Raw genomic sequence first — 23140 nt, 5'->3', positions numbered from 1 at the left:
ATTCAAATGTGATTAACCTTTGGTTGTATGTCTCGGTATGATCATGATTTCTTAAGGTTTATTGTATTATATTGACTTTATGCTTTATGAGTGTTGGAATTTTGAGGTAAAAGATGACACTCAGTTTTCTTATGTTGTTTGCCTGGACCTTCATTGATTTGGCAGTTAGATCATTTATGGCCACAGTTACATTTTTGGTGCTTCTGTATATATTTTTGAGTGATAGAGCATTACAGTATTTTGTCTTTAGTATGTTACCTTTTTTTTTCTTTTTAAGTGAATTCTGCTCCTGTGTATTTTGACCAGAACTATTAATAAGTAGCAAAAGTGGTGTAAAGCTAGATTACCGTTTGATGAACAATAACAGGACTGAAAGTAAAAGCAAATAAATAAGGAATATTTCACAAACATCTGTTGGAGCATTGTTTGTAATTTGCCTCAGTTTATTTAAATATATCTAAGTTTTAAAAATACATATAAAAAAAAATACATATCGAAATATTTTACTGGTAATTGTGTTTGAATAAAAAGGCTTTCAGTAGCACTTACAAGGGACAAATGACCAGTCCTAACGTTAAGTTAATTCTATAGAATATTGAAATAATTTTCTGTTCAGAGGAGTTAACTTGATAGTACTTGGAGACAAATACAATGTTTGAGGGCAATATTATATAGGAAAATTTTTTATCCCTCAAGGGAAAATAAAGGTGGTTTTATCTTCATTTTAAATTAGAAACTGTTTACTTAAGAGCTTATTTTTGTTGTTTTAAAATTTTTTGTTTAATTTTAAGGAACTGAGGCTTGAAAGAGAATGCTTAAATACAAGATTTGGTTGAGATGTCAGTGGTTTAATAATAATAACAGGTACCTAGATAAAGACACCTCTGTTACATTGGGCCCAGTAAGGTATTTTGCTAAGTGCCATTTTAAAGATGATGCCGTACTTCACTAAATTATAATTACCTGTATGGTTTTAACATTTTTTAGAATGATATTTGCATAAAATGTTAAGGGATATGTATAGTATTAGCTATGCTTGCTTTTTTGGATGTAGAAATAGAGAAAGCAGAACTAAGATACAGGAATGGAGTATAGTTTCATGATGTGGTCCTTCTCTGGATATGTTTAATTTACATCTTTTATTTGGAGATTGTGCTGTGCATTGTTAGATGGCCTAAAAAATAAAGGCATGAGTAAAGTGCAGAGTCACCAAGTATTTTTTCTAGCGGTTATTTTTATCCTGAATTAAACTGAGTTTGTATTGCCATGAAAAGGGATGCTTCTTTTTTTTTTTTTGGACAAAGTATTGATATTTCTGAAGAAAGACAGTTTTTTTGGTGGAGTTCATTTATTTTTATCCAGTATAATTTTAACTACTGTACCTTAACTTAAGCCTAGCTGATCTACAGAATAGGAGTAACATTACAATTCTCAATATTATTTAAATGTCGGTGAATGTGTACATCCTTAGATGAATGTTTGACAGTACAAAATGTTATTATTCTGTGTGGGCCAAATATGTATGTTTTAATTTAGAAGTAAGCTGTTAGAAAGACTGAGTTTTCTTTTGTTTTACTAGCCGTTTTGATTAGAGTTTCTTGAGTGTCATGCCTAAGTAAGTTTCTCAGGCAAATGAGGACAATATTAAGAAAGTGGTAATAATTTTACTTTAACTCAGGATACATTTTTAAACTAGTGGGTTTTAATCATGTGGTATTGATAGACAGCCAATCATTGTGTCCAAAAGTAGCAATAAAGAATTTATATTATGAAGGTAATTTGTTCTAAAATTGAGCATGTTTTAGAAATATACACTCATTAAACTTCAAGAAAATAACCATTGACAAATACATGATTTGCTGAATGTTGGATGCTACTTCTTTTCCTTTGTGGGTTATATCAGAAGACTAATTTCTTTTAAGATTAGTTAAATCTCTAATGTGGGCTGAAATTTCCTAGAAATTTTTTATTTACTTGTGTTGTTATGAGCAATTAGGGATGCCTGATCATTCTAATATAATAGGGGCACAACTTTTATCTTAAACTTCACAATTTACAGAGTGCTTTCACATATGTTACCACGTCTGAATCTCATTTTAATTGTGGATGTAGTCAGAAGAATTACTCTTTCCATTGTCACACCACATAATAAAACAACAGAAACATGCCTTTGGAATTTATGGTCTGCAAAGACAGCAAGATGAGAAACAGCAGGAACATGAACTATATTTAGAATGTTCAGAGTAGGAGAAAGGATAGGAGTCTTCAGTAGGAAAGTGAAGACTGTTGGTGGATATATTTCTCATTGTTGGTTCTTTTTTAGATGAAGGAAGGAGGTTACTCTCAAATTATAAGAAAAACAGGTGATCTAGTGAGCAGGGTGGATTTTGTTCACAGGGGAAGAGGCAAGATGGAAGGCCAATAAAAGACACATTGACCATCTTGTTATTCCTAATCCTGCGTTCCTGGGAGGCTCCCAGAGCAAGAACGGAGACTGAAAGAACTTGAGTTGTTTCTACTTTAGTTCCCAAGTGAAGTACATTTAACTCTCAAATTATTTCTCTCCTGAACAAATGTTGGTGTTTGTTCAAAATGGCAGAAGAAGAATTTATCTTTGCATAGTATTTCGGTATCAACGACTGCATCCCTGTGGGCATTAAGGAGAAGAGCACACTTGTGGGGAAGAGTTGGAATGCAGGCCTCGACCCTCTAACACGTTGACGCTCAGTCTTCCCGTCTTTAAATTAGGCTGGCTGGAAAAGACAACTTCTCAATTCCAGCCCACTTTCAAATTTCTTTGAATTTTATACTATCCTGGGAATTTACAGTATTCTACAAAATAATGAGCTCAAGTGCCAAGAAGAGATAATGTGGGAAATGTGGAAAGTTACTTAGCTTTCCTATCCCAGTTAACTGTTTAATCTCCCTCTTTAAGCTTTGTGCAGATAACCATAGATAAGTCTAAGCACAGCCAGAGCTGTGTTGTGCTTGCTGTCTTTCTGTTGCCGCATTTTGTGTTTTGTGTACTTATCTTCCAGGGAGAGCTGTGTGCACGCAGTTAACAGTGCTAACTAATTAATGTCAACAGAGGAGCCGATCAGAGTTGAGTTGTATAGATTTGAGCTGGACAATCAGTTTACGTTATACAGTTTTTGAAATTGGTTCTTTCATGAAAGTCTACAGTTTGGAAACAGAATATATAATATAGAGAAGGTATTTTACTTTAAATCAGTTTGGCCAGAAAATATTAAAATTTGAAAATTAATTCTATATTGTAAAGATAAATATTTAGCTTTAATTTTTTATGAGAAAAGCTTGCTTTAAGCTAGCCAGCCTCTAAATTATTTTATTACTTGTGTGTGTTTGTGTGTAAATATATATACACAGAGTTTGAATTTGATTATTGTTTCCATATTGCTTTTTAACACTTAATTCATGCTTTTTATCTTTAGGAAGAATGCTGAAAATTGCCAGTGATTTTTATAATTTATAAAGTGTAGCTTTAAATATTCAAATAACTTAGCTCATAAAGTATAGAAGGTAATCTTATATATTTGAAGGTTATAAAACTTTCTGCTTACTCCTTGAAATATTACTTAATGACTCTGTAATGACAGGTCATGGTAGCTTAAAATGGATGTGTCATTGACTATTACTTTGTGCTTCAAAGCTTTAAGATGGTTAATTTAAAGGGCTAAGTAAATCTTAAAACAGTGCTCTCCTAATAGTGAGAAACTTTGTTCTAATTATTTAGAGGTCATTGTCTTATGTGGCAGGTTTGGGGATCAAAAAATGTCTTTGCAGGGTAATAAAGTAGTATGTAAATTTTGTGAGGTTATATTTTCATATTGCTTTTTTTTTTTTTTTTTTGCGGTACGCGGGCCTCTCACTGTTGTGACCTCTCCCGTTGCCGCGCAGGCTCAGCGGCCATGGCTCACGGGCCCAGCCGCTCCGCCGCATGTGGGATCTTCCCTGACCTGGGCACGAACCCGTGTCCCTTGCATCGGCAGGCGGACTCTCAACCACTACGCCACCAGGGAAGCCCCCATATTGCTTTTTTCTTGATTTAAAATTTTAAGTTCTGAAAATTGAACTTTTTCTTAGATATGCAAATAGAGCAGTGTTTGATTTTTGACTAATGAAGTTTCATTTCAGTATCTGCTGTAGTTGGATCTAATGTGTGCTTAGAATTTCAAACTAATCTGCAATGATGGGAATTCTAGTATGAAATAGCCATTTAAGGTTGCAAGTGAGAGGAAAATCTGTTTCTTCACAGATTATCACAATTCAAACTATGAGTGAAGACAGGGAACACAGCTGCCACAAGAATGAGACTATATTGCAATATATTTGATATTTAAAATTGGTACAGTAGTACTATGATATTATAATTAGATATAGCAACACAATGTTTCAGAACAATTCCTGGACACGGTACATCTTTTTCGTATTCATAACAGAGTTTTTGGAATAAGTAATCCTTTTTAAAAAAAATTTTAAAATTTATTTATTTATTTGGTTGCGCTGGGTCGGCAGGCGGGCTCCTTAGTTGTGGCATGCAAACTCTTAGTTGTGGCATGCGTGTGGGATCTAGTTCCCTGACCAGGGATCGAACCCAGGCCCCCTGCATTGGGAGTGTGGAGTCTTAACCACTGGGCCACCAGGGGAGTCCCAGAATAAGTAATCCTTACATGTGTAAAGCATTTTATGCTGATTTGATAGGTACAGCATAACAATTGAACTATGGTTTCAACCTTCAGGGAGTTTGTAGTATAGAGAAAAGCATGCAGTGTATTAAAAAAGGGAGATGGTGTGGGCCCCATGGACTTGGTTAGTGTGAGGCACTTCAACACAGCATTCAGTGAATTAAATCCTCACAGTAGCCCCTAGTTTTCTTTTTATCCCCGCCACCACCCCTTTTTCAGGATGAAACTGAAGCTTAACGAGGTTAAGGGCCTGTTGTAGGTCATATAGTTTCACTATGAGTCACTAGCATTCAAATTAAGGTCTCTGGGCTGAAACCCTTCTAGACCTAAAAATACAGGGCAGTATAAACAGATCCAATAGTATGTGTCCCTCCATAAGTAGGTTGCTTGGGGACAGAAATATCATTTCAGAGAAATAAGTACAGTGGTTAGGTTAGTAGGCCAACCTACAAATAGAAGCTTGTTTCACCCCCTATAAACCTGTTGACTAGTATTATTTTAGTAGAACCTTGGAATTTGGTCCTTCCTTTACATCCACTCAAGAGTGCTAGACACTGTTCTAGGTGTTTGGTGATACAACTGAGACCCGGCCTTCCTGGAGCCTACAATCTAGTAGGAAAAAGAGACGTTAAAACAAAACATGGAACAAACATGTAATTTTAAAATGGCGTCTTCATAAAAGAAAAGCAGAGTGTTTTGTGGCAGATTAGGAAAGTTTACCATAAAGAACAGTGTTTCAGTGATAAAATGTGTTTAAGTTTCAAGGGTGGGGTGACAGGATTTCCAACTTTAGTGAATTTTATCTGGGATCTCATTGTCCTTTTTAGCCCCAGGACAGTTGCTCGGGACCAGGCCTGCTCAGTGCCTTCTTGTAGTGCCTGCCTACAGCTTAATGCCAGCATCCAGTGAGCCTCTGAATAAATGGTGTCTGTACTGATGATGCTGGCCTCCACCCTCCCGAGGAGTTAATCGGGGTAGAACAGAGTAGTCCCCACAACTCAAGTGATTGCATTTGGAGAGCCCTTTCTGGATTTCTCAAATGATTTTCCCCTAATGTGGCTAGACCTCTTTCTTTGTTTTCTTCTTATTCTCAAAGCTGGTGTAGTTTAGGAAGGGGGAAGAAATGGGGAGTAGAGAAAGAATTGGTTGGAAGAGTCAAAGAGTTGGAGGCCTTGAAGACTGGTAGGATGTAAACATCCCTGTCTAGGCACCTCTGTCTGTTCTACAAAGACAAGGGGTTTCTCAGCACTTGTGGGTCAATACTCTCTCCTGGGACCTTTTCATTTTTCTATAACAGATATGTAGAAGTTGGGGTTAATGGTGAAAATTTACTTGTGTAGATGTGTATGCATAAATTGGAATTAATATAAAAAATGATGCTGGTTTTCCGTCAGACGGTGTCTTAAGAAGTCAGAGGAGGAAGAAGGAGCTTACTTAGGCCGGGCTGACATGGAAAGGCTCGAAGGAAGAGGCAGGAGCTGAGCTAGGCCTTAAGGGCATGGATGGAATTCAGATGGGTTGAGATAGATGGCTGATAACATAAATTCATGGGGGTGGGGACATGTATAATATGTGTGATGAGTAGTGATAACTGCCCTGCTGGTAAGTGATTAGAAAATGCTAGGATAATGGGAAGTCAGGCGAGGAATTCTGTTAGGAGTACTGTTTGTTGTTGTGTCTGATCTTTGAATATAAGGCTGACATTTTTATTTCTTGGCAAGCCCACTGCAGGTGTTTTTTGGTATAGCATTAATAGCTTAAAGTGAAGGTTTTAAGGGAGATTTTAATATAGGCAGCTTGGGTTAGAAAGGGGCAAACCTGGAATCGAGGAGTCCCGTCCTGGCTCTGTTGCTGTAACCTGGGAGTTAGTTGCTGGAACCAACTTGGTAGCAGTGGGAATGGAAAGGAAGGAGACCATTGATCAAAGATACTGAAGAGGAGTTGACAGGCCTTGGGAGTCTTGCTGAGCTGGGAGGTTGTCAGAGAGGTCAAAAGTTACACAGAAGAGGGCCTCCCTGGTGGCGCAGTGGTTGAGAGTCCGCCTGCCGATGCAGGGGATACGGGTTCGTGCCCCGGTCTGGGAGGATCCCATATGCCGCGGAGCGGCTGGGCCCGTGAGCCATGGCTGCTGAGCCTGCGCATCCGGAGCCTGTGCTCCGCAACGGGAGAGGCCACAACAGTGAGAGGCCCGCATACCACAAAAAAAAAAAAAAAAAAAAAAAAAAAAAAAAAAAGTTACACAGAAGCCTTTGTGTCTGAGTGGCTACAAGAATGATTGGTACCCTTGACCAGAATAAGGGAATAGGTGGTTGGGGGAAGCTCTAGGTGGAGGTGTTAATGATGATTTGGTTTTTGAGCTGCTTATCTTGAGAGGGCATAGCATTTTAGGTGGCTAAAATCTGGCCTTTCCAAAGGACTCCCGACATTATCTTCTATTCCTCCCTCATGAATAAGAAATACAAACCACCAGCCTCTCCCCTGCCCCCACAAAATGCTATCTCAGCTACCTAATTATCTCCAAACAGTATGTAGATCCAAGCCAGGAATGTCATATTCATCCATCCAATTATTCAATCAGCAAACACTGACTGAGTACTGTGTGCCAAGTGCTTTAGGTTTTATGAACGAAACAGACATGGACCTTGATCTTAAGGAGCTTATAGTTAAATTAAGGAGAGAGACAGCAGTATCATAATCACAAACGTATAGTTGTAGACTGATAAACGCTATGAAGTATATACATCATGCTTTGAGCAGATGTATTGTGAGGACTCGGCCCAGTGTGGAAGAGGCCTTTCTCACAAACATAAGGAATAAGCCTTCCTCTGAAAGTTCAGCTGCAAAACCCCACAGAGTGATGAGAACAGGGCAGTGCAAAGTCACCTGAAAGATGAATTGATAGCATCCTGGGCTTGAGATTGGACCATAACCTGAGTGAAAGCGTTGCTATAGCTAAAGAAAGACTTGGGGTGGGGTTGGTGTGATGTGGAAATTTAGAAAAAGGAGAAAAACTGCAGCAGAAGTTACTCTCTACTATCTAGTAGAGAGCAAGCCTAAGCCAATTGATTTTGACTATTATTCCAGTCCCATTGGCAAGGTCTTCCAATTACTCAGTTGTTCACTGATGCATTTTTTTCCTTCACTCCTCATCAATACATTTTGAACTCATAATTATGTGCCTTAGCAATTAGGTACAGTCATTAAACAAAATAGACCAAAAAACTTTACCCTTCTGGGGACTGGGATGGTGGAGGAGAGAATATCAGAAAAAGAAAATATAATATAAGGTTTATGGTATGTAAGAATATATAAATGCTGTAAGAAAAAAATTAGAGCAAGGTGTGTAGGATCAGAAGAGTGAAGAGGGATGGGTGTGGGAGAAAAAGACAGTGGAATCAGAGAAGGGAGAGCCCAGCTGCGTGGCGGCCTCCTTGGTTGATGTAATTTGCTGTTACACGGGAAGATGTGGAGCTGTCGCAGGTCTGAGCAGAGGAGGAGATGCGTGGTCTGGCTTCGCCTTTTGAAAGGGTCAGTCTGACTGTTGTGTGAAGGTGAGACTTTGGGGGCCTGGTGGAGCCCCTCCAGTGTAAGGTCACTCCCTCATCAGATTCTCTCCTTATATTTCTTTTTAACACTTAACAAGATCATGATTAAATATTTAATTGTGTAACCCCATATTTCTTTTAAGCTGCCAGTGATTATCAGTGCCATTGATTTAATAATAGTAACAGCTTTTCAGAGGGGAGAGACATAACCATATTAAATAAACTCCTTGATCCTTAATTCAGAAATAGTATATTGAAAAAGCACGTTTTAAAATCAAGTCAGTGCTTGCTTAATACCCATTTGCCTACACTCCTTATGGTAGGTAAGCTTCATGAAAAGCAGCTCGTTCATTGCTGTGTTTTTAGTCCCTCAGCTTAAATTTTTCTCATAGTAGTTCCTCAGTAAATATTTGTTGATTGATGAATTTTGATGATGACAGTCAACTTCATTCCATGCTATTCAGAAACCTTGTAATGTGGCTCTTTGTGAAATTTAAACATTCTCTTTATGTGACATCTATCTGTCCCAATATGAATTAGGAAATCAGCTGTTTCTCGAGTTTGGCTTCTGTGATTCTCCTCCAGGAGACAGATAGGATCTGCTCAGAGGCCTGATTGTGGGACCAGATCCAGGATCAAGCCAAGATAATGCAGGGACCTGTGAGAGCTGTTGGGAGACAGCTGAATCCCAGACCTTGCCACTGACCATACCATTTCCATTTAGAAACGTTCACAGTTCAGGCTGCTGTGGTTTGGAGAACGGGGGAGATATACTGTCATCATTAGTATGAGTAAAGCAAGTGTAGACCACTGAACTCAGTGGGTCCTAGAGAGGCCTGAGAGAAATAGAAATTAGCCCTCACGAGGTACAGGTGACAGACATTTCAGAGCCGTGCGGAGAATTCCTTGGTTACTTAGAAGTAGACTCCTAGCTATATGGGAATTATTCTCTGAAGTGGTCAGTAATTTCATAAACACCCAAGAGAATCCCTCTGGATTGTTACCTCCTTGAAGGCAGAGACTGTGTCATATCATCTTTATGTTTCCAGCACTTCACACATAATAGGCAGTGAGATGTTTGAAATGAAGACCTATTACAGATTGTAAGAAAAACAAGTCATTGCCCAAATCTGAACATCCCAGGACACTTTTCTGCTTCTCACTTGTCATCTAGTCAGGATTCATATTGTTGTAAATGTCAGTGACCCAAAGCTAACTATTTTATAAGCAAAAGCAAACTCTTTTCCCACATTAGTTCCAGGAGTGACACAAGTGAATCCTTCAAGTCCCTTCCTCACTCACCTTTTTTCACTTTAGAAAGCTTTTCTCCACTTAACCAGAAAAATGTTTGCCCACGGCCCCAAATTACACCCTTTTAGCTTTTTAACCCAAAAGATAAAGTTTCCTCTCTATTCCTCAATAAAAAAAAATCTTAGACAAGGACTTTGACCACCTTGTATTACATGCCCATTGCTGGAGTGAAGACTGGCCCTCTGGTCTTAAGTAATTTTCTGTCCTTGGCTGAAGCCAAGATTCTTATCAGCCAGCCTTCCAAGAAACTGTGTGATGAGGGAGGAAGGCCTGGTCACGTAGGAAGTCAGGGTGTGAAAGGCTGCATGATCAGAGATCTGCTTCTCCCTTGTATACAGTGCACAGTGCTAAAGGCCAGGAAGGCCACGAACCTGAGCATCTGCAGACTTCCTAAGAAGTGATATTATCAATGATTTTCAAGGATGCTTTCTGCCTTCCATTGAAGAAGAAGTAGTTGAAGATACATGCAGGGTGGTTCATGCCTGGACCCTGGAGAATGAAGAGGAAGAGTTAAATACTGAGGAAGAGGGCTTCCCTGGTGGCGCAGTGGTTGAGAGTCCGCCTGCTGATGCAGGGCACACGGGTTCGTGCCCCGGACCGGGAGGATCCCACATGCTGCGGAGCGGCTGGGCCCCTGAGCCATGGCCGCTGAGCCTGCGCGTCCGGAGCCTGTGCTTCGCAACGGGAGAGGCCACAGCAGTGAGAGGCCCACGTACCGCAAAAAAAAAAAAAAAAAGTACTGAGGAAGAAGCAATAGAAACCAATCCTATACTGGCTGCCTTGAGCAAGGGGGATTGAGGAAACCAACTTCAATTTGGTACAAGTGACAGTACAGCCTCACTGTGATCAAAGCTCCACCCTGCTACAGTGGGCCAGGGATTCCCTCTGGTTCTTCTGAAATCACTGGCCACTTCAGAGAATAATTCCCACACAGTGTCAGTGACTGAGTAATGCTACCCAAACTTGCTTGCTACATGCCTCCCGTGGATGTTCTACATGCTTTTTTTCTCCCCGTCCCTTCCAAGTGACTAAGATTTTTTACACATATTATTTCTTTGGAACAGACATGGTCTTCAAAAGAGAATTTGCCTCTGAGATGAAAAATAGTTTTAGACTTCATATTGAGTGAATTCCATCAGCTTTTGCTGAACTTGGTTGAAGGTGCATATAATACCCATTTTATTAAATATTTACAATGAAGCTGTTTAACCTAAAATTTAAAACTTAGTAAAATAGGAGTGTATGGCAGAGTCTTAAGAAGAAACAAGGAATTACTCCTTGCTCATTTTTCATAGTATACAAAGCAATGGTGGGGAGAAAGTAACTTGTTAAACTTAGTGTCAGTTTTTTTCTCTGTTTGAAAATTCATCTGTTCCAGTTTTATTTTGAAAATCTTAATCTATCACAGAGTATAGATGCATCTAATAATGATGGCATTTAAAAAAATTTAGTAAAGAAATGTCAGAGAATGATTCCAAATCTGTGTTTAGTGTGTGTCCTTTTTTCCAACCTGTTTTATAATGTTAACTGTTTCTTTCTGATTATAGAAGTAAAACATTTGGAAAAAACTGAAGAGTATAAAGAAGGAGAAAATAAAATCACCTGGTCTCATTATGCAGAGAGAATTTCTATTAATATTTCAGTATATATGCAAAAATATTTTTAAAGATTTGGGTCTTACTGCTAATACTGTGTCGAATGCTGTTTTCATTAAAATTATATCGTGTGTCCTTATGTCATTATATATTTATTCAATGGAAGATTTTTTAATAACTCTGATGTTCTATCTTATGAATATATAATAGTTTAATCATCCCTCTTTTTTTTTTTTTTAAGAAGATGTTGGGGGTAGGGGTTTATTTATTTATTTATTTATTTTTGCTGTGTTGGGTCTTCGTTTCTGTGCGAGGGCTTTCTCTAGTTGTGGCAAGCGGGGGCCACTCTTCATCACAGTGCGCGGGCCTCTCACTATCGCGGCCTCTCTTGTTGCGGAGCACAGGCTCCAGATGTGCAGGCTCAGTAGTTGTGGCTCACGGGCCTAGTTGCTCCGCGCATGTGGGATCCTCCCAGACCAGGGCTCGAACCCGTGTCCCCTGCATTAGCAGGCAGATTCTCAACCACTGCGCCACCAGGGAAGCCCCCCATCCCTCTTTTTTTAGATGGCTATGTTTCCAACTTTTTGCTGTGAGAAAAAAACTTATATAACATATGCATGTCTGTTTCCTAGACTTGAAATTATTGGGATAGGGTATGAGCTTTTTAAAAGGTTCATTACTTAACATTTTGCCAAATTGCCCTCTTAAGAGATTTGTACAAAGTTATGTTCTCCCCTTGGTATATGAAGTGTATAAAAGTGCCCCTGTTTCTCCATACCTACAATAAATACTCTGGACAGATGAAATTTGAAGGTAACTGATGGAGAATCTGTGTGGGTTGTCATTAGTGATTCAGATAGTTTGGAACAGGGATAAGTCTTTCAATTATCTGTTGCTACATAACCAACTATCCCAAAACTTAGTGGCTTAAAACAACAATGATTTATAATTTCTCACCTTTCTTTGGGTTGACTGGGCTCAGTCAACCTGTGATATAACTGAGGGCCCTCCTGCAGATACATTCAGCTTCAACTTGGCTGGAATATCCCGTGTCTTCTCTACTTGTGGCCTCTCATTGCTTAGTAGTCTATCTAGAGTTTCTTGCTAACAATGCAGCTGGCTTCTAAGAGGGAACATTCCAAGAAGACAAGCCCCTGGGTGGAAGCGTTTATCAAACCTCTGCTTGCATTATGCTTGCTCATGTCCTGTTGGTCAAAGCAAGTCACATGACCAAGGCCAAAATCAAAAGTGGGAGAGAACTACACAAACCTGTGAATACCAGGAGATGTGGTTCATTGCAGACCGTTGATGTAATGGGTTACCAGAAATACTAAATAAGTTTCAACTAGCATTGCAACTCTAATTGATGAGCAATAGCACTTTGGAACACTGTGTTTAGAAGAATTTGGAGATCAACTTCTGGATCAGTAGGAAAGCGTATTGTGACAAGTTAATGATGTTTGCAAGGGCTTAGGTGAGGAGGTTGGTATAATGGTGTATTTACCATCCTTAATTTAATATCTGAATTTATATCATAAAGCCACAAACATAAACATGAAAGGCAATTCAAGAGCTTACATGTAAGCCCAAATACTTTAAAAACATTGGAGTACTTGAGTAAAGTGAGCCTTAAGCTTTTATTCATCCTGGTTTCGTACTGACAATTAATACAACTGGTAGTATAAGATATCAATAATTGGGGCTTCCCTGGTGGCACAGTGGTTGAGAGTCCGCCTGCTGATGCAGGGGACATGGGTTCGTGTCCCGGTCCGGGAAGATCCCACATGCCTCAGAGCGGCTGGGCCCGTGGGCCATGGCCGCTGAGCCTGCGAGTCTGGAGCCTGTGCTCCGCAACGGGAGAGGCTACAACAGTGAGAGGCCCGCATAACCCAAAAAAAAAAAAAAAAATAAAGATATCAATAATTGGCATCTTGTGCTAGATTAGTTTGCAAGATACCTGTATTTCACACCAGGACTGCTCTTTCCCATTGCTGAGTGAAAAAGCTGTAGCAGGGTTCATAGATAAGGAGCAAGTACCTATACTAGTGATTACAGCGGTGCCCAAGGTCATAGTATGGGTGGGTGGATGGCTAGATGGATGGAGACATAATCTCACATATATACGTATTTGCATGTGTGAGTGTGTGATTTTAAGAGCTTGACTGAGTTGTGAACTTGACCCTTGGATTTACTCGTGTGATTTAACCAGTATTATCAGTGGCAATATTTAAGAGTAGGCACTATGGCCTATGCCAGTGGTCCCCAGCCTCTTTGGCACTAGGGACCCCTTTCATGGAAGACAGCCTTTCCACGGACGGGGTGGGGGTGTGGTTCAGGCGGTAACGCGAGCGATGGGGAGCGGCAGATGAAGCTTCCCTCGCTCGCCCGCCGCTCGCCTCCTGCTGTGCAGCCCGGTTCCTAACAGGCATTCCGTGGGAGACTTATAGGAAAATGTTACTATTCCTCCTGATACAGTAGTGCGGAGTCTCTTTCATGCTTTTCCCTCTCACTCCATACTCCGCTCCCCCAGAGGAGGTTCTGTGTATGTCAGCAGTTTGGTGTGTGTCCTCCTCCCCCTTCTTTGCATACCTGTACATGCATACATGCATACATTCATTTATTTTTACCAAAATGAGCTTGCCCTATATGTACAATTCTTTGACTTTTCCTTTTTATTTAATACCTTAGATCTTTTCGTATTAGTACTTAGAAGTCAACACCGTTCTTTCAGTAGCTACAAAATATTCATTAATTATTTAGCTGGACATTAATTATTTAGTTGGACATTTAGTGTTTTTCCTTTTTTTTTTCTCAGTTTCTAAAAATGTTGTCTTGAACATACTTATACATAAACTGTGGCCGTATGCAAATGTTTTTATAAAATAGATGTGGAAATTGCTGAGTTAGGCTGTATACGTATTTTAGCTTTTGATAAACGTAGTAAAATCCTGCTAAACACCATAAATAGGGTCTGAACATATTGAAATGATTAAAATGCATAATTATAAGATTAATGAAAAGCAGTATTTTTCATTAAGTTCATGCAGTCACACACAAAAAGTAGGAAAGTGGTAGAAAGTGACACATTGTGCAAAACTACATAATGAATCAGAAAGCCCCAAATGAAAACAGGGCATTCACCTCCTAAATTCCTTTTGGAATTGGAGTTGGTCCAACTATTGGAGCCCTTCGACAGTCACATTCAGATTAATTTGTGGTTTTACTATTTGTGGTTTACAGTTAGGCCAACTTCCAAAAAATCTTTACCATCTTATCCTCGCATCATGCAGTGTGTACGATTATTGTCTCCTGTATCCTTGTCAGCACTTGGTGTTACCAGCCTTAAGTTTTGAGTAATCTAATGGACAAAAATGGTATCTTGTTTGAATTTGCACGTTGTTGGTTTTGGCCATGCTTGTCATCTTTCCCTCTATTTGTTGCCTATTTGAGTCTCTTCTACAAATTGCCTCTTCCATATATTTTCTCTATTTTTCTATTGTTATTTTTCTTAATGATTTATGTCATTATGTACTTTTTTGTATTTTTGATATCTGAGCCAGTTAGCTTAGTAGAGCTCTCCAAGGTATTTTTGCTGTGCACCCTGATAAGTAAAACATTTTTGGTTATATACTCTCATTATATGTCTATTTATTTATAGATTATATACGTTTATTGTTGTCGGTCTGTGTCTTACATCTTAGTAAAGCTTATTTTTTCCTTGTTTTATTGTGTTTTAACAATAAGTGTAAATAGGGGTGCTAACCTGTCCACAGCCCAGTGTAGAGTCTAGTGTGCATTCACCTAGGAAATCAGGAGTTGTGAGCAAAATATGATTTAGGCCCTTTCCAGGCCAGTTAGGTTGGCCAAGAAGAGCACACTCTCTGTTCTGTGACCACAGTGTGCATATCTGTAAGCCCCTGGCCACTGAGTACTCTGGTGAAGTGGAAAGTAGCCAAGGGTCAGCCCTTGGCTCTGTTACCTTTATTAACCGTACAACTTGGAGAAAATTGCTTACTCTCACTAAGAACCAGTTTCTTCATGTGTAAAATGGAGAGGGTAGTCCTTGTCTTGCCTACTTTATAGGCTTATGATGTGAGTTAATCTATGTGAATAAACTTTGAAAAACTGTAAAACATGGGGTACATGTGAAATACCTGGATATTTATTTTGCAAGGTCATAACATTGGGTATCTAAGACAACATACTTCAGGATCGTTTATGCTGGAAAACAGTTGAAAATGGCTGGCCTACTAATTGTGGTTCAGAAATATTTTAAGTCTTCATCGTGTGCAGATTTTAAACTTCTTGAAGGTAGAAACTATTACACATGATGGTCAATAAGTTTTGTTGTTGATGGTGTATGTACATTTAATAATATACATATTTGGTTTTTAAAATGTTTTCTATTGGGGCTTCCCTGGTGGCGCAGTGGTTGAAGAGTCCGCCTGCTGATGCAGGGGACACGGGTTCATGCCCCGGTCCGGGAAGATCCCACATGCCGCGGAGCGGCTGGGCCCGTGAGCCATGGCTGCTGAGCCTGCATGTCCGGAGCCTGTGCTCCGCAACGGGAGAGGCCACAACAGTGAGAGGCCCAAGTACCGCAAAAAAAAAAAAAAAAAAAAAAAAAAAAAAAAAAGTTTTCTATTTAAGAAAGCCCTGTGATTTAGGAATTAGAAATCAGCTTATTTGTGAAATACCCAGTGGCACTAAGGAAGACTTTCTTGATAGAGTAAAGTAGCTGTTCTCCAGGGCTGCAGAGAAAAGGCAGGAGCTGGCATGAATATATTCTCCAAGGTAGTGAAGAACTGAAGGCATTGTAACGGTAGGGTCTCTCATGTAAGCGGTGGAACTGCATTATGAGGAAGGCGGTGTATGATACAGCGAACCCAGGAGTGATGATGAAAAGGCAGTTTTGAACGTGGATAATGCTGTTTTTAAGAAATGTGTTTTATAATTTTTTAAAAAAGTAAATGAATTTAACTGTAAAATAAATTATTATTGTCTGTAGAAGGTAGTGGATGGAGGGAGGAGAAATAAAAGAACTGAACCCTTTATCATTAATAAAAAAGAATAAGAAAATTGGGATTGCAACGATGTAAATATATAGGTTTGAAATATTTTACAAGTTTTGACACTCAGGCTCTGCAACGGTGCTGGAAAACAGGCGCTCTCAGGCCCGTGCTGCTGGCTGGCCAGGCCGGCCCATGACCAGTAGTGGCCTGAGTAGGCTGGGACTGAGCTGTGGGCAGTGGGCCAGGCGAGGTCACATTCCTTCTGAATACTCTCCCCTCCTTCCCTCTCCTTTGATTCTCAGAACAACCCCATGGGGTAGAAAGCAGGACAGACCTAGTCCAGTTCAACTCACTAAACCTTTTATGCTCACCCAGATGAGTGGGAAGGGGCGGTGGCATGCTTACTTATTATATCTACTTTCACAAACTTATTTAAAACTCTTGGAGGGGTAGAAGACAGTGTGCAAAAAACAAACGAAATCCTTTGTACATTTGGAAGAATAGATGTATTTCTCAGAAATAGTTCACACTGAGGAATTTCTGTATTTCAGAAAAGAATGATAAAAGGACTTTTTTTTTTTCTTACACAGAGGAATTCCATGTCCATTTTGAACATTTACCTAATAATCTAGATTTCTACTATGTCAAGTCAGGCCCCCACCCCTACCCCCCACCCCCTTTATTCTTATGTGACTGATTTTCAGTCCAGCTGCTGTTCCTTTCTCAGTGGAGCTGCAAAAGAAACTCTGAATTGGAAACAGGCAGTATTATTGGTAAGAGAAATAAAATCTTTTGATGGGGTTCTACATCCTTTCTGTATCTACCCAGCCTGCTATTAAAGCCTTCTTGCAGAAGACCCTGAGATTAAAATATTTCACAATTTTTGGCTTCAATTCCTCAAAAACATTACAGAAGAAATGTAATAGATTATTCAAGTTGAATAGATATGATTAATCTTGCTGTGTCAGTTACTGCTGTATAACAAACTGTCCCCACACTCCGAGGCTTAAAATAATCACTGTATATTACTGAGCACAGGTCCCTGGGTTGGCTGGGCAATTCCTCTACTTTCTGTTGTATTTATTCTTGTCTGAGATCAGCTGTGGGTCAAGCAGGAGGCTCTGCTGATCTTGGCTGGTCTAAGATGGTCTTTTCTGAGATGGTGGGAATGACTGGACTCTCTTGCATGGTCTCATTCCCAGTAGGCTTGCCCAGGCTTGCTCTTGTGGTGAAGGCAGGTGTCCAAACATGTGAGCCTTAGTGCTCCAGGTCTCTTGAGGCCTGGGCTCAGAATTGGGGTAGCGTCACTTCATGCACTGCTTTCCATGGGCCAAAGAAAGTCTCAAGGCCAGCTCGAATTCAAGGAGTGGAGAGATAGACTCCATCTTTTGAGGGAAGTTGAAAAATCACATTGCAAATGTTGTCAGAATGGCCATCATTAAAAAGTCTACAAATAACAGATGCTGGAGAGGGTGTGGAGAAAAGGGAACCCTCCCACACTGTTGGTGGGAATGTAAGTTGGTGCAGCCACTGTGGAAAACAGTGTGGAGGTTCCTCAGAAAACTAAAAGTAGAACTACCATATGATCCAGCAATCCCACTCCTGGGCATATATCCAGACAAAACTATAATTCAAAAATACATGCACCCTATGTTCGTAGCAGCACTATTCACAATAGCTGAGACGTGGAAACAACCTAAATGTCCATCGACAGACAAATAGATAAAGAAGATTTGGTATATATATGCAATAGACTACTACTCAGCCATAAAGAAAGAATGAAGTAATGCCATTTGCAGCAACATGGATGCAACTAGAGATTATCATACTAAGTAAGTCAGAAAGAGAAAGATAAATGCCATATGATATCACTTATATGTGGAACCTAAAATATGACACAAGTGAACCTATCTATGAAACAGAAACAGAACCACGGACATAGGGAATAGACTGGTGGTTGCCCAGAGGTGGAGGGGTTGCTGGGGGAGAGGGGTGGAGTGGGCGTTTGGGATTAGCAGATGCAAACTGGTATATATAGAATGGATAAACAACAAGGTCCTACTGTATGGCACAGGGAACTATATTGAATATCCTGTGATAGGGCTTCCCTGGTGGCGCAGTGGTTGAGAGTCCGCCTGCCGATGCAGGGGACACGAGTTCGTGCCCCGGTCCGGGAAGATCCCACATGCCGCAGAGTGGCTGGGCCCGTGAGCCATGGCCGCTGAGCCTGCGCGTCTGGAGCCTGTACTCCGCAATGGGAGAGGCCGCAACGGTGAGAGGCCCGCGTACCGCAAAAAAAAAAAAAAAAATCCTGTGATAAACTATAATGGAAAAGAATATGAAAAAGAATGTATATATGTATAACTGAGTCACTTTGCTGTACAGCAGTAATTAACACAACATTGTAAATCACCTATAATAAAAAAATTAACAAACAAACAAACAAGAAAAACAAAGGTTATGGATGTCGGGAGAGGTGGAGAGTTGGAACCTTTTTGTAATCTGTATAGAACATGTGCCCCTAAATTTACTGAACCCATTTGAAGTTCATGGTTCCTCTGTCTCCAATAGGGGATTACACTTGGTCTTGGTCACACTGCTGATCATGTGCTTCAGCTGTGTAGAAAATTAAGTGGACCTGTGTGTGTAAATCTCTTCTTTATTAAATCAGTTAGTTCCTAACTCCTATAGAGCAGGGTTATTTTTTTTTTCCCCTTTTCATGATGTGTTTAGTTGGTTTGGTAGTCTTCCTGGGCTTTGTCATTCTAAGGTTCAGAATGGGTCCTAGTGCCTCAGTTGTGGGGTGTGGCGAAGATATTGTAGGTTTCAGTGTATTTAAGAAAGCTCTCAAGTATATAACCTCCCCTGTCCTACCATATCCAGAATCCATTGACCAGGCACTTGCTGTCATATTACCTCCCATGTTTTATTTTCCTCCTGGTACTTAGCACTGGCTCAAATTCTTGTTCAAATACTTTTTGGTTATTTGTCTCCCCTCACTGAGATGTAAGCTTCCCAAGAGCAGGGACCTCCTCCGACCTGTTCACTGCTGAATTCCCAGAGGTTAGAAGAGTGCCTTCCTCTCCTTAGGAGATGCTCAATAGAGATTTGTTGAATATTTATAATAAAAATTCTGTGATTAAACAAGTCCGCAGCTCAGTAAAACACAGCGTGTTATGTGCTATGTCTCTGGTACATTGTAGACACTCATTAAGTGTTTATGGAACCTTTAGGGAGGGTCGTGGGCAGTGGGAGCTCAGAGAAAATGAATAGTTGGAGCCACCAAGGGTTTTTCCAGATGAATGCTATGAAAGACAGATGAGCAGGAGAGTTTAGAGTAAGATAGATTTGTTGAAATGTTAGACTGTTGGATTTCAGGCTGGGAACGAAGGAAGTGGAGCAAGAAGGAATCTGATGAACTAGAACAGAGATTCTCCCAAGACCAGAGACCCCACAGAGGGAGAGTAGTAAGACATGCATGCTGGAGGTTGGGGGTCGTGTTGATGCAGTATGATCGCTGATGTGCTGGTAATTTCAGATCATGTGCCAGGTTATGGGCACGATGGGGTCCTGGGATTAAGGAAATGAATGGCTCAAGTGGTTGAAGGACCTTGAGGAGGGGGGAATTGACAGCTGTTGTTTGAGAGGGTGCAGCAGGACAGCTGGTGTCCTTAGGGGGAAGTCCTTAACAGCCAGGCTATTGTGGGTAATGCTTTGAGGAGAGGTTTGCTAACAACGGAGCACCGCTTCCCCAGGAAGTTTCCTTACAAGACAGAGGCCGAGTGGAGGCTAAATCAGGCACAGACTGAGCAAAGCCTGGACAGACCCAGCAGGGATGGATCGGGAAAGGGACTGGAGATGGTATGAACTTGGGCATTGAGAGGCTTGATGGATTTAGTTTCAGTAGAATCTTAGAGAAAAGTGACCCTGGGACTAACCAGACAAGAGGCCGTGACTCATTTGGCCAAGAGTAGTGGTCAGCCTGGAAGTTGTGGGCTCTGCCTGTGTGCAGGGATTTTAGGTGGAGCTCATGGCAGTTTACATGAGTTCTAAACAGATGTGTCCTCATTTATTACTTCAGTATTTTCATGGTAGGTTTTTCAGAATATTTTAAGTATCTTTTAAAGTTAGAAATGGCATTTTCTAAATGTAAACTATTAAAAAATGTGAAACAATGATATATGCATATACTAAAGGCCAATGATTTAATCAATTTGTGTAGCGCTATTTATCATCTAAAATCCAAGGATTAGGATTTTCAGATTAGTATTTTAATCTATTTTTTGGTCATAAAGTTTTTCACATAGGTATTAATCAAAGTAGATATTTTAAATGTAAATATTTAATCTCTTCTTTTTGCTGTTAGTCATTTTGAAAGTCCAAACTGTGTGGTGAACCAGAGCAGAATTTCATAATCTTTAAACCACGAAGTTGTGTAATAGGCAACAAAGTAGGAATGACAGCAGTGGAAGATTTTACAAAGTCCCAGAAACCACCTGGCAGTAATTTTAGGAAAAACTTTTGACTATAAGCTCATAAATAGGGACTCTGTAACATAAAGAATAATTAATAGTAATTAGTTTCTTGCCTTTTAACCCTTTGGTCAGACTTGTTCCACTGAAACGAGCAAGGCAGGTTAAAATAATGTACAGAATTTAAATAGTCTGCTTGTGCAATACAGGTGAGTCTATTTTACATAGCAACAAATTGTCTAAACTCTGTGGGTTTAGACAATAGACAGATGTTTATGTTACTACTACTTGTGTCTGATGCTAAGTACTTTTTTAAACTTCTTTTTTGAGTATGTGTTTTATTTAATTATGAAAAATTTGATACATACCAAATGAGTATAACATTTGTCTGACATAAAGGAAAATACGATGATTGATCACTGCACCAGATACTCAGCTCTAAAAAGAGAACAAGTCTCAGACCTCGGGAGCCCCCTCTTGCCCCTCCTTGATGCCAGTTCTCTGTCATTCCCCCTACGCCTTGCCCCCGTGGGCAACCACCATCCTGAGTGTTTATAACATTCCAATGGTTTTCTTTAAATTTTTACCACATATGTTGGAGTCCATATACAATGCATGGCTTAATTTCCCCAGCTTCTTCTTATAACTTCATAAAAGTGAAGACATTCTGTATGTGATTTGCTTATTTTGTTAAACATAATTATTTGTGAGATTCATCCCAAATTGATGTGGTTCATTTTTATGACTGTGTTCAGTGTATGATTATACTACAATACAAACATTACCCATTGGTGGACATGTGTTTGCTCTTTATTTTATGGCTTAATGTGAGCATTATCGTATGTCTCCTCATGCACATTTGCAAGTTTCTCTCAAACATATCACTAGGAGTATAATCGAGGTGGTAAGGTGCGTTTCGACTTCTTTGAATAAATCTAAATTATTTTCCGAAGTGGTTGTACTATTGTACTCCCTCCAGCAGTATATGAGTTTTTATTGCTTCATATCTTTGTCAGCACTTCATATCGTCCAACTTTTACATTTTTGCCAGTCTGGTGGTTGTCAAATGTTTCCTAATTGTGGCTTTTACTTTGAATTTCCCAGGTTAATGAAATTAAGTATCTTTTTTTTTTTTTTTTTTTTTTTTTTGTGGTACGCGGGCCTCTCACTGTTGTGGCCTCTCCCGTTGCGGAGCACAGGCTCCGGACGCACAGGCCCAGCGGCCATGGCTCACGGGCCCAGCCACTCCGCAGCATGTGGGATCCTCCCGGACCGGGGCACGAACCCGTGTCCCCTGCACCGGCAGGCGGACTCCCAACCACTGCACCACCAGGGAAGCCCTAAGTATCTTTTATTAGATTCATTGTATATTCATGTTTCTTCCTCTGGGAAATGTGCTTATATCTTTTGTCTACTTTTCTGTTTTTTTTTTTTTTTTTTTTTTACGGTACGCGGGCCTCTCACTGTTGTGGCCTCTCCCGTTGCGGAGCACAGGCTCCGGACGCGCAGGCTCAGCGGCCATGGCTCATGGGCCCAGCTGCTCCGTGGCATGTGGGATCTTCCCGGACCAGGGCACGAACCCGTGTCCTCTGCATCGGCAGGTGGACTCTCAACCACTGCGCCACCAGGGAAGCCCTGTCTACTTTTCTTTGTGTCTTTTTTCTTTGGATTTTGAGGAATTTTTTTTCTTTATTAAACATAGATAGTAATCTTTTGCAAATCTGCTCTTTGGGTTTGTATCTTGCCTTCACTTTTTTTAAAGGTTATACTCTCTTTATAGTTATTACAAAATATTGGCTATATCCCCTGTGTTGTATAGTAGATCCTTGTAGCTTATTTTTATACATAATAGTTTATATCTCTTAATCTACATGTATCTTGTCCCTCTCTCCTTTCCTCTTGCCACTGATAACTACTAGTTTTTTCTCTATCTCTGAATCTGTTTCTTTTTTGTTATATTCACTAGTTTGTTTTATTTTTTAGATTCCACATATAAATCATATCATACAGTACTTGTCTTTCTGTCTGACTTATTTCACTTAGCATAATACCCTCCAAGTCCATCCATGTTGTTGTAAATGACAGAATTTCATTCTTTTTTTATGGCTGAGTTGTATTCCATTGTGTATGTGTGTGTGTGCCTGTGTGTGTGTGTATATATAAAATCACATCTTCTTTATCCATTCATCTGTTGATGGACACTTAGGTTGCTTTCATATCTTGGCAGTTGTAAATAATGCTGCTATTGCTGCTATGAACATGGGGGTGCATGTATCTTTTCCAATTAGTGCTTTTGTTGCCTTCACTTGTTTTTTGATAAATTTATTTTATTTATTTATTTATTTTTGGCTGTGTTGGGTCTTCGTTGCTGCATGCAGGCTTTCTCTAGTTGCAGCAAGCAGGGGCTACTCTTCATTGCGGTGCGTGGGCTTCTCATTGCCATAATTTCTCTTTGCAGAGCACGGGCTCTAGGCGCACGGGCTTTGGTAGTTATGGTGC

At 40.0% G+C, this 23140-nt stretch overlaps 1 protein-coding gene across 26 annotated transcripts in view; it reads left to right on the top strand.

The window, feature by feature from the left end:
* Positions 1-23140, top strand: part of PLEKHA5 (pleckstrin homology domain containing A5) — a gene marked incomplete at its 3' end in the record, with an annotated part of 238789 nt that overhangs the window by 2767 nt on the left and 212882 nt on the right. The window contains exon 4 of one of the 26 annotated variants that reach the window (XM_079715614.1): positions 11110-11296. The exons of the other annotated variants lie outside the window; for them this stretch is intronic. Coding sequence (XP_079571740.1) covers positions 11110-11134 — 25 coding nt within the window. Of the gene's footprint in view, positions 1-11109; positions 11297-23140 lie in introns of those variants that run through there. 26 annotated transcript variants of the gene reach the window in all.

This window comes from Hyperoodon ampullatus (genome assembly GCF_949752795.1).
Source record: "Hyperoodon ampullatus genome assembly, chromosome: 11".
Classification (NCBI taxonomy): domain Eukaryota; kingdom Metazoa; phylum Chordata; class Mammalia; order Artiodactyla; family Ziphiidae; genus Hyperoodon; species Hyperoodon ampullatus.
Note: the sequence above shows the minus strand (reverse complement) of the source record. Positions and strands in the feature narration are given on the sequence as shown.